The 12,154-nt window shown below is 54.1% G+C and overlaps 1 protein-coding gene across 6 annotated transcripts in view; it reads left to right on the top strand.

Annotated features, from left to right (window-relative positions):
* The window catches only part of ASTN2 (astrotactin 2), a 363,384-nt gene that overhangs the window by 59,225 nt on the left and 292,005 nt on the right, over positions 1–12,154 (top strand). For all 6 annotated transcript variants that reach the window (XM_040531095.1, XM_040531093.1, XM_040531092.1 and 3 more), the window contains exon 2: positions 6,435–6,622. In XM_040531095.1, coding sequence (XP_040387029.1) covers positions 6,435–6,622 — 188 coding nt within the window. The remainder of the gene's footprint in view (positions 1–6,434; positions 6,623–12,154) is intronic.

Raw genomic sequence — 12,154 nt, 5'->3', positions numbered from 1 at the left:
AAAGAGGACCGGCCCCGGCACTGAGCCCTGGGGGACTCCACTAGTAACTGGTCTCCAACTGGATTTGGCTCCATTCACCACAACTCTTTGGGCCCGGCCATCCAGCCAGTTTTTAACCCAACAAAGCGTACGCCAGTCCAAGCCACGAGCAGCCAGTTTCTTGAGGAGAATGTTGTGGGAAACGGTGTCAAAAGCCTTACTGAAGTCAAGGTAGATCACATCCACAGCCTTCCCCTCATCCACCAAGCGCGTCACGTGGTCATAGAAGGAGATCAGGTTCGTCAAGCAGGACCTACCTTTCATAAACCCATGCTGACTGGGCCTGATTGCCTGGTTGCCCTTCAAGTGCCGCGTGATGACATTCAAGATAATCTGCTCCATGAGCTTCCCTGGCACTGAGGTCAAACTAACAGGCCTGTAGTTCCCCGGGTCTACCCTCCGGCCCTTCTTGTAGATGGGCGTCACATTTGCTAGCCGCCAGTCGACTGGGACCTCTCCTGATAGCCAGGACTGCCAATAAATGATGGAAAGCGGCTTGGCCAGCTCCTCCGCCAGTTTGCTCAGTACCCTCGGGTGGATCCCATCTGGCCCCATCGACTTGTGTATATCCAAGTGCTGTAGCAGGTCGCCAACCGTTTCCTCGTGGATAGTGAGGGCCATATCCTGTTCCCCATCCCCTTCCACCAGCTCAGGGTACTGGGTATCCAGAGAACAACTGGTCTTGCCGCTAAAGACTGAGTCAAAGAAGGCATTGAGTACCTCAGCCTTTTCCTCATCTTTTGTAACTAAGTTTCCCCCGGCATCCAGTAAAGGGTGGAGATTCTCCTTAGTCCTCCTTTTTGTGTTGATGTGTTTGTAAAAACATTTTTTGTTATCTTTAACGGCAGTAGCCAGATTGAGCTCCAGATGAGCTTTGGCCTTTCTAATTTTGTCCCTGCACAGCCTCGCAACATCCTTATAGTCCTCTTGAGTAGCCCGCCCTCTTTTCCAAAGATTATAAACCCTCCTTTTTCTCCTAAGCTCGAGCCACAACTCTCTGTTCAGTCAGGCCGGTCTAGTCCCGCGCCGGCTCGTCTTTGGGCACGTGGGGACAGAGCGCTCCTGAGCCATTAAGATTTCCTTCTTGAAGAGTGCCCAGCCTTCCTGGACTCCTTTGCCCTTCAGAAGCTCCTCCCAAGGGACTCCGCCAACCAGTGTCCTGAACAGCTCAAAGTCAGCCCTCCAGAAGTCCAGGACAGCGGTTTTACTGGTCCCCTTCCTGACTTCGCCAAGAATAGAAAACTGAACCATTTTGTGGTCACTCTGCCCAAGACAGCTCTTGACCACCACATCTCCCACCAGTCCGTCACTGTTTGTGAACAGAAGGTCTAGCGGGGCACCTCCCCTGGTAGGCTCACTAACCAGCTGCGTCAGGAAGCTATCTTCCACACTCTCCAGAAACCTCTTAGACTGCTTTCTCTGGGCTGTGTTGTGCTTCCAGGATATGTCTGGGAAGTTGAAGTCCCCCATGAGAACAAGCGCTGACGATTTCGCGGCTTCTGCCAGCTGCCTGTAGAACTCCTCATCTGTCTCCTCATCCTGGTTCGGCGGTCTATAACAGACCCCCACCAGGATGCTTGCCTTGTTGGCCTTCCCTCTGATCCTAACCCATAGAGACTCAACCTTATCACTCCCAGCCTCAAGTTCCTAAACATCAAAACACTCTCTAATATAGAGAGCCACACCACCACCCCTTCTGTGCTGCCTGTCCCTTCTGAAGAGCCCATAGCCAGACATTGGAGCACTCCAGTCATGAGAGTGGTCCCACCACGTTTCCGTGATGGCAACCAAGTCATAGCCTTCCTGCTGCATGATGGCTTCCAGCTCCTCTTGTTTGTTACCCATGCTGCGTGCGTTAGTGTAGATGCACTTCAGTTAGGCCATTGCCTTCTTCCCCGGCTTTGCCATTGTTCCCCTGGTACAGCTCCAACAAGCCTAATTTCAGCCCCGTCCCCCTTCTTTCCTAGTTTAAAGCCCTCTCAACGAGCCCTGCCAGCTTCTGGGCTAGGATCCGTTTTCCCCTTAGAGATAGGGACCCGTCTGCGGTCACCAGGCCGGGTGCCGAGTAAAGTGCCCCATGGTCAAAAAACCCAAAATTTCTGTGTTGGCACCAGCCTCTGAGCCACGTGTTAATCAGGTGAGCTTTCCGTGTCCACTCGGTACCCCTCCCTGCCACTGCGAAAACACCACCTGTACTCCCCCTCCATCCACTAACCGTCCCCGTCCCCTAAAGTCCCGTTTGATAGCCTTCAGGCTTCTCTCTTCAATATCATCACTGCCAGCCTGGACTATCAAAAGAGGGTAGTAGTCAGAGGGGCGAACCAGGTTGGGAAGCTTTCTGGCAACATCCCTGACCCTGGCCCCAGGGAGGCAGCAGACTTCCCTATGGGTAGGGCCAGGTTGACAAATAGGGCCCTCTGTTCCCTGGAGAAGGGAGTCGCCTACAACGACCACCCTTCTGTCGTTCTTGGTGGAGGCAGTCTTGAGATGTGGAGTCGGCTTCCTCGCCCGAGGCATCCTCCTGGGTAGACTTTCTACCTCGTCCTCACCCACCGGTCTCTCAAGCTCCAGGGCCTCAAATCTGTTATGTAAGGGCACCTGGGAAGGAGGGGCCGGTGGGGGGGGGGGCGTTGCCTGCGAGGTCGAGCAGGGACCTGTCTCCATTCCTCCTCAACTCCTAGGTCGCCTCCCTCTGCCCGACAGCGACAGGGCAGGGGGTCCACCCCCATTTGGGGCGTCTCGCCCCGGTACCTCTCCTTCAGGCCCCGCAGGGAGTCGCTCCACCAGTCTATCTCCCGCTCACGCTCCCTGATAGCCCTCGACCTCTCCACCTCCTCTTTGAGTTCTGCCACCAGGCGGACCAGGTCAGCCACCTGCTCGCACCTCACACGCACGGAGCCTCTGCCTCCCTCAGATGGCAGCAGCAGGCTCAGACACTCCCTGCACCCGGAGACCTGAACCGCCGCGTTGTTGAGCGGGCGGCCAGTCCGGGTGGTTACAGACTTCCTAGAGAGGGCGCTCTGCCCGGTGTAGGCCATCGCAGCCCGGCTAGCGGTCGGCAGCCGTTAAAGGCGTTGTTCTTACGGGCGGGGGGAAACTCTGCCCTCTCCGCCTCGCTGCGCGAACTGCCGCGCCCCGCCCTGCTGACGGGCCGCGCTCCCTGGGGGCTGCCTTCGGACGGCCGGGGGGGGGCGCTGCTGGCTCCGCCTGCGCCTCGTCAGCCTCCCTCGCGCGGGCTGCCGGGGCCTGGCGGCTCCCTCGAGCGGCCTCGATGTCGGAAAAAAGGCCCGGCCTGCCCCGATCCCCCGCTCCGCTGCAGAACGCGCCTGCCCCGGAGCCGATCGCCTCGGCAGCCTTTGCTGCAATTTTAATTAGACGAGATGCTCTTCAGAATGGACCTTTGAAGTATTGCTATGAAGGCAACTGTGGTTAAATAGCCCTGGTATTGTTTTGGTTTTGTTCCTTCTTTTGCTAGTGTAAGAAACCCTCTGCTCTCATCTCTCTCTGGACACACTCTCATCCCTAGAACGTGCCCAGAGAAGGGCTACGAAGCTGGCGAAGGGCCTGGGACACAAGTCCTGTGAGCAGCGGCTGAGGGAACTGGGGGGGTTTGGTCTGGGGAAGAGGAGGCTCAGGGAGACCTTATTGCTCTCTACAGCTACCTGAAAGGAAGGTGTGGGGAGCTGGGGGTCGGCCTCTTCTCACAGGTAACCAGTGATAGGACCAGAGGGAATGGCCTCAGGTTGTGCCAGGGGAGGTTCAGGTTGGAAATGAGGAGATGTTTCCTCTCAGAAAGAGCGGTCAGGCATTGGGATGGTTGCCCAGGGAGGTGGCGGAGTCACCGTCCCTGGGGGTGTTCAAGGAAAGGTTGGACGTGGTGCTTGGGGACATGGCTTGGTGGGTGACATTGGTGGTAGGGGGATGGTTGGACCAGGTGATCTTGGAGGGCTTTTCTAATCCTAATGATTCTGTGATTCTTTGCAGGTGAGAGGGACAGTATTCATTTTGTTAGACAGTCTGAGCTTGTAGCAGCTCCTGTCCTGGAGCGTGAGCCACAGGGCTGGCTGGATTTACAGGGTAAAGAGTGCAAGCAGCCACTCTTGCTACTGATTTGCTCCAGTAAACAGCTATTTATATTAGAGAAGGGATTATTGGGAGACATCTCATTGCAATGACAGAGATGTGACAGTGAGTTCATGCATCCTCTCCAAAGTGCAAGCGTGGGCTCTTTATGGATCCCATGCATGGTCAGGAGCTGTTTAGTTTTTTCACTTTGAGTGCTCAGATGTGCGCAGAGATTGGGGATAACGACCGGCGCTGTGCTTGGGAGGCAGCGATAATGAGCACAGCCCTCGATGAGGTTCAGCTGGCAGCGCTATGCCAGCAGCATAATTAGCGAGGTGCTGAATAAGGGGGTTGGCAGTAATGGGGTAACCTTGTCCCTGCCCTCAGCAGGGCTGCGATGTGCTGCGGCAGCGGAGGGGCTAGGGGCACCCCCCAGGAGCAGCTCTGCTGAGCCCTCCTGTGCTGTGGTGGGGACTTTGCTGTGAGCAGGGGGGGGCTGTGTCGGCTTTGATCTGTGGCACAAAGCCAGGAGCCGCTGCTGAAAACGTGTTGGTTTCAGGGCTAAGAAAAAGCGTTCCTGAAGAATGGAGAAGGTTTTGTTGCTGGGTCGGGAAGGGTTGGGATGTGGGTCTGCAGAAGTGCCTGGTGTTGCAGCCTGGGGGGCCGCCAGTGGTCCAGCACCTGGGTGCCTTGACTTTGGTGTTGGTAGCTCCTCGGGATGGCCTCAGCTGGGCTCACTTCTTTGTTTCCCCTCAGAACTGGAGCTGGATATGCTTTTGCCCAGCTGCGTTCAGGAAAATGAACCGCAAAATGCCCCAGCTGTTCCCTGCAGCTCCACTGGCAGGGCAAGGATCCACGGCCTCCCCTGGTGACCTTGTCATGGGTGGCGGGGAGGACCTCGTCTCCATCCTCACCTCTGTGCAGGGGGAGTCTGAACTTTTGGGCCTCTGTCATTTCTGGAGCAGACACCCCTTAGGGCTGCCGTTACGTTGATGTGCTTTGCCCTGGTCTTCTGCAGAACGGGAAGCCGGCAGTGCAGTGCAGCTAACAACCCCTGTCCTCACCGCAGGGGCGTTCAGGGGATGCCCCTCATCTGCCACGCCACGGAAGGTGCAAGCACGGATGTAAAGCAGAGCGTTTGTCAAGGATTACGAAGCGTGTCACGATCCACTGGAGTCAGGCGCTAGGTTCCTCTTCCCAAACAGAAGGGAATTGAATTCGGGTCCCCCGCAACGTGGATGATTGCTGAAGCCGTGGGCCCGGTGACTAAGAGGACTGCCACTGGGAGCCTGACTGCCTTCCCATTGCTTGTATTGCAGATGGAAAAACAAACACACAAAAAAGAGGTGGTGGAAGGAGAAATATTTTGGCTTATTTTGCACTTGGATTTTTTTTTTTTTTTCGGTTTTGGTTTGGCTGCCAAACTGACAAAGCGGCTCTTTGCAGAGATCTGTTTAAAACTTGATGGGCAGCTGTGGAGCTGTCAGCGCTCCTGCTTCTGCTGCTGCCTGGCCAAGGCAGGAGCTGCAGCTGGGCCCTGGAGCTGCCGCCTCTGGGGTGGGCTGGGGGGCACACACCTGGGGCTTGCTTTTGGTTGCGCAGTGCCTGAAGTGCCCCAGCCCCTAATTAACCAGGTGTGGTGCTGTCAACGTGTAGCTCGGGGATGCTGCGTCGGTGCTGGCGTTGGGATGCTGTTGTCCTGGCTCCTGGTGGGCTGAGGCTGTAAGTCACCGCCGGGTGGGACGTGGCAAATAACAGAGGCAGACAAACAGACGTGCAGCCCCAAGGCCGATATTTGTCAAGCCTGGTGGGTAGCTTTTCTTGCTGGTGCTTGTTAGTATGGGACTTTTCCTGCTAAAGACAGCTCTGGCGCTACCTGGAAGAAGGTTTCTGGTGTAAACTCCACCAGAGTATGCACGCTTGTCTGTGTTTTGGCTTGCTTGGTACGGTGTGCCCTCCATCTGCCTCCTGCCCACCAGCAAACCTCCGCTGGGCCTGGCTGCAGACCTCTGGGGGCTTCTTCCAGCTGCTTGCTGGGCAACCTAGAGGAGGTTTATGGAGTCCTGTGTAGCATTTTACTTACTATTGTTGCTTGTCCAGAAATCCCAGGGCGCCTCATAGCCCCTTCCTTTTATTAAGGAAGAAAACTGTTACTGTGTGTATGCAGGGGAAGTAGCAGGCAGAGACCAAAAAACAATGCTCAGGTTCACCCAGCGCAGAGGCAGTGCTAGGGGTGAGACTCACCGGCCCTGATTTCCAGGGCTGCTAAATGTCTGCCTTCCAGCATGGTGCAGAGCTCTGACCCTCGGCTGTGTGTTCTGTCCCTGCAGAGATGTCGGGGACGGTGGCTGACATCTCGCTGGTGCACTGGAAGCAGCAGTGGCTGGAGAACGGCACCCTGTACTTCCACGTCTCCATGAGCAGCGCCGAGCAGCTCTCCCGGGCCACCCCTCCCAGCCTCCAGGAGCCTTCGGAGATAGTGGAGGAGCAGATGCACATTCTTCACATCTCTGTCATGGTGAGTCGGAGCTGCCAGCTGCGTCCGAGGGCACGGGGGCCATCGAGGAGGGGACGGGAGGTGGTACAGGACAGGTTGGAGGGTCTGGTTTGCACGTGTCTGTGTCCCTTCTGTGCTCCTCGTCTGACTCTGAGCCTCCAGAGAGGGACAGACGTGTTTGATTGGGCCAGCAAAAGAAGGGGAGTTGGTCTTCTGTGAAAGTGAAATAAAATCAACCAACAGACTGTAGGGAAGGTGCTGCTGGGAGGACAGCAGGAAGCTTGTGAGTCCTCATGCCTCTGCTGGCAACTGTTGAAGCGTGTTAGTGGGGTGTTTCTCCTTGGTCCTGCGTTCTGGTGTGTTCAAAGGCAAGATCAGGGGCTTGATCACTTCTTTTTTGAAGCTTTTGTAAACTGAATTTTACCTATTAAGTGGGTACAGGCCATAGCATGATCCTTTTTTTTTCAGAGGGTAAGTCTGACCTAAGAGTGAAAAGGTGATCCAAATGCTTTGAATACCCTTTATCTCGGGTGTTTATCTGGCATTTTATTAACATATGTATGTGCTCTGCTGCCTTCTGAGGTGCTTTGTTCAGTGTCATATGAGATGGTTACCGATGTGTATGAATCTGGTGCACCATCCCTCCGTTTGTAAATTGGGACTGAACGGACTGCCCCTGTCTGCCTTTGAGACGAACTGCCCCGCTGATGGAAGAAGAAAAGAAAGCCAGACTTGTAGGTCCCCACAGTGGTGTGTGTGTGCGTGTCACCAACCTCTGCAAAAGGTGCATCTGTGCATATCTTACCGCCTGCGTGTTGTCTCCGCACCTTCTGGTTTTTCATTTTGGAAGGAGGAGCAGAGACGGTAGCTGCGTGAAGCCTTTTATTTTTTTTTCCCTCCCCTCTCTCCACTTGAACGAGCAGCTATTTGGCTTCTACAACTTAAATCTGTGTTTTTGAGTGTCTCAGCCCTTGTCAGTGAGGCTTTAGATTGGGCACTGAGCGCATGTGAATGCGGAGAGAGGCTTTGCATTAAGGCTGTTGGGCGAGATAAGGCATAATATGATAGCGGCATGGCAGAAGGGACAGGAGCTGGGCACTGCAGCTCAGCGGATTGGGTAGGGAACGTTTCTTACATCCTGCTAAAAGTGTCAGTGTGACGGAGTATGGGGGGAGGTAGAACTGGGATACTTAGAAAATGAGCCTGAAAAAACAAGTGCGAGAGAGAGAGCACGGAATAAAGACAGCAAAACACAAGTCAGGGGTGTGCAAAGCTCAGTCCCTGGTTTGCATGCGGAATTGCTTGGCTGTTCTGGACAAGCCTCTGCCGTGGGGACGTGGTCAGTGCCTGGGGGGAGGCACCTGGTGTTTGGTGCAGCTGCTTGAAATGCAGGCTTTGGGATGTGTGGAGGCTTTGGGACGGTATGAAATGCAGGGAGAGATTTTGCTGGGGGCTTCAGACCTCGCTGAAGCTGATCTCTTTCTAAAAACAAGATGACGATTGCAATGGGTTCATGCTTTGGAGAAAGGGAAAGAGGTTTTATTTGAAAAATTCCTACCCAGAGCCTTCATTTGCTGTAACTTGTGACGTAGGTGCCGTGATGGCAGTCGGGTGGAACTGAAGACATGACCGTGCATAGCAGAGAGGAGATGTTCTTGTGCTCTGATCCTGGGCTGGCTGGCGAAGGCGTGCTCTGCCACGCACCACTGAAGCCAATAACATGGGAGCACCCATGGCTTTGGTGTGAGAGCTAACGTGTGCCCCGAGCCTTCCCTTGTAGATGAGCAAGGTGAAGATGACAGCAACAAGAGTTCCTCGTGCGTGGACTGAGCTGTAATTCTGCTTTCTTTACAAGGCCTGATGCTCCTGGCAGTGGGAGCTGAGGTCCTGGTCGGGGCTGGGGGCAGGCAGAGCTGTGCTGGAGCCCCGGGCACATCTTCCTGGGTCAGGATCTCATCACAGGGGCTGGAAACTTTACCCAGTTTTTTGGAAGATTCATTAACTTTTTTTTGAGTGAACCTAAGCCAAGTTTGGAGTAGCTAGCAGAAGATAAACGCGTTCTGTGGTTGTTTGTTTTCCTTCTCAAAGCCACATGGGTTTGTGTAGCTGAAATAAAAACTGCTCAAAAGCCTTTGTTTCTTGGGTTAAAGGTTTTATCTGAGTCCCCGAGCTTTGTCTGGGCTGCTCTCCCATGCTTTTACTTCCCAGCTTTACCCCAGCTGCGGTGCATCCTGGAGAGCCCCTCAGCCCTCTGGGTGCCAGCCTGACCACCCTGGTCCCCAGCTCCTGTCCTCCCACGTTCCTGCCACGTCCCCAGCCCTATTCCTGCCGTGCCATTCACCTCGATGTCACCGTGCCACCCTGCCTCCTGCCCCAGCGCCCCGTGTCCCCTGCCGGCTCCCCGCAGGAGCTCCCGTGCTCCTGCCCGCTCGGCGTTCAGTCCCTGCGTGCCCTGTTCATCACCGGGCTGGCACCTCGCCGGAGGGGCCGGGAGCAGGCACTGGGAAGTGCTCCCTTCAGTCTCGGTTAAGTGACTGTAACACGCGCTTCTACCTGTCTTGGCATCCTCCGGCTGAGTTATAGGAAGCTGGGTAAGGTTTGCCTTGTGGGATCTCTCTAATTCCCGGCTTGCCGTGTTTAGGGAGTGTTCTGGCAAAGCTTTATTGGGCAGAGAGACATCTCCGAGGCGAAGTCTCTCGTCCAGAGACGTTGCTGTGGATTTGTGTAGATGTTTATGACTTGGCTGCCTCTGCTCCTCGCTCGTGCTCTGCCTCCAAAGCCAGGAGCCCCGCTGCGCCGCCTGGGGAGCCGGCTCGCTTCTGACCTCAGATAACCAAATCTCGGCATCGCTCTCATTTAATTTGGCTTTCTACTTCTGTTACCGTTTCTTTTTTTTTTCCCCAGCGATGTTGGTTGTCTGTGCGTGGCTGTCTGGTTTGGGATTGGTTTGTTTATTTTTTTTGCCTTTGGGTTCTCTCTTGATGCGCTGGCTTGGCTAATTCTGAGCGCAGACCTGATCCGTGGGGGGACCTGGGGGGGTAGTGGTGGGCAAGGGGCAGCCGTGACCCTCCTCGTGCCTCTCCCCAAGCTCAAGGCTAGCTGTAACAACAACAACATTTTTTTTTTTTAACCTCACTGTTTTGCCTTAATCTCTCCCCAGTGAAACGTAACATTAATTACTGCAGTTAAAGGGAATTCGGTCTCCATTACTGTCTGCCACCCCTTTCCTTTTGGCTTGAGCATCTAAGATTTGTCTCTGAAATGAAAAGGGAGGAAAAAAAAAAAAGAAGAAAAGCAAATGCTAGATTTTATTTATTTACTCTCTTTTTTTTTGCACAGTGTCAAGTAGAAAGGAATCAATATTTTTGTCATTACGCCTGTTGTGTTTTTTCCCCATAATCTTAGCTGTCATTTGGGTTTAATTGTGTTGTTTCCTCTTGTGTGGAAGTAAATCTTATCTGTTTTGGATTAAAATTCAATGAAGGTCACAGCAGCTCGAAAACTTACCAGGCTGCAGCAATTAATGTTCATTTGGCTTTGATAAATTGGAATGTTCCCCACAATAGGACTGGAGTGGATTTCAGAAGCAATAATTCTTCCATTAACTCAATGATTCCCTGCGTGATAGAGCGTCTTGTCACTGCTCTGTTTGTCATCTGTCACTTCAAGGATCTGGGCATATGCCTGATATGATTTATCCTGATTATTGGGGCCTCTTGTGTCAAAACATTTTAAACTACTAATTATTCCAGCCTTGTAAATTGCAGAATTTAACAAAACATAAGATATATTTTCCCACCATATTGTGACTGTTCAGTGACTGTTCTGTGTCGTTGCAGATCCGGGCCCAGAGCCGCGTTTCCCAGCTCTTGCTGTAGGTGGGCGCTTACCCGCAGGATGTGGGGCTGCGGGTACCAGGAGGACGAGCTCAATTTACCTTGAACTGAGCCAACTCTGGTCATGCTCGAGCTCTTTGGCAGGCCTGTGGTGCCGTGTACTGTGCCCACCAGCTCCTCCTGCCCCTTCAGGTGGTGCGTGCACATTTGGGGACCCCACGGGAGGTGACACGGGTACAGCCACCTCGTGCACGCCTTAAACCTTCCCCGGCTGGGGATTTCAGGGAGTGGATATAAAGTCCTGTTGCATCCTGCTGCAAAGCGCCTGGCGGATCTGCTCTTGCAGTAGCCAAGAAAATGCAGCTACGGGTGCTGCGGGCTGGCTTTCCGTGTCCTACACCTGTGCAAACGATGCCAGCAGCGGCTGCCAGGGGAATTTGGGAGATCCAAGCTGGGAGCGTGTCCATGTGCATGTAAGCCATCGCTCGCTGCCTCTGCTCTGCCTCCAGCAGCGGCGAGGTGGGCATCTGTGAGGATGGTAACAAGAAAAACCCTCATTTCATCTCGTACCATTTCCCTGCGAGGGACTATTGGAGTGTCTGGAATAAAAGGTGACCAGACCTCATCAGGCTGATGGCTTTCATTTTTTGTTTTTTATTTTTTATTTTTACTTGCTGCTTTCTGCTGGCTGCTCGTGGCAGGAGACAGCTGCTGGTTTCTAGGTCTCCCGGCAGATTTTTCAGCTCTATTTATATGAGTTTCCTCTTTTCTTCTTAAGCATCCTGACATCTCCCTAATGATCAGCCATTGGTGCTGTGCTCTGTCAGCTTCCGAGACGGGTGTAAAGTGTGCTCCGAAACACTTCTCTCTGATTCAGCATCCTGCTCTGAAGTGGAGCCGGGGAGGGATGCTGTGGCCCCAAGAAACCTCGCGGTGCTGGGGTGGGGGCCAGCCGGCCGGCCTTCCCGGGGGGGCTCAGCGCCTGCATTTGGAATCGGTGCAGACACATCCAAGGGCTTTTGGGGCTTCAGGAGCTGCTGCCTCCTTTCTGAAGCTGCTTCTCTGCGGAAGTGCACTCTCCAGAAGTGCATTCGTTTGCCTTTTGTTTCTCAAATGTTCTTTCCTCCTGTGACCTGTGAACAATTCTGTGACTTTGTCTCACTCCGTGCCATGCTACCCGTGTTTCCTTGAGGAACCCCATTTGCGTTGGGCTCCCGGTTTTAGCTTGGCTGCCCCAAATGTCCCATGGCCCTGGGCTGCTGGGGCCGTAGGGAGCCCCTCCGGTGGGGCCGAGCGCTCCCGGCGGTGCAGGTGCTGCTGGAGCCTCGCTCTGCCTCCTCGCAGCGTGACTTGCTGATGGCAGGCAGCTTGTTTGGAGAAAACGGGCGTAACGTGAATAATGAGGTAATGAAGAAGGCACAGCATCTGTGTCATCATTTCTGCACCGGGAGGTCAACGGGATTCATAAAACATGCGCTTCCAGCCTGCGATATGTTTAGGAATTAATTAGGGTAGGGGAAAAAATCGCTGCCGCAGCACATTTCCTTATCTGAAACATATTAAAAAGCTAAATTGATCTCCAATGAGATTTTTTTTTTTCTAATTGGATCCAGCGTGTCCTCGCGTGAGAGCTGTCCCCCTCCTGATCTGTGGGGCCAGGAGGAGCTGTACGGGCCCGCGGGTGGGCTGGGCATCCGGGAGCTGCAAGGCGCCTGGT

Source organism: Cygnus olor, chromosome 19 (assembly GCF_009769625.2).
Source record: "Cygnus olor isolate bCygOlo1 chromosome 19, bCygOlo1.pri.v2, whole genome shotgun sequence".
Taxonomy (NCBI): Eukaryota; Metazoa; Chordata; class Aves; order Anseriformes; family Anatidae; genus Cygnus; species Cygnus olor.
The sequence above is the reverse complement of the archived record's forward strand: the minus strand, read 5'-3'. Positions and strand labels throughout refer to the sequence as shown.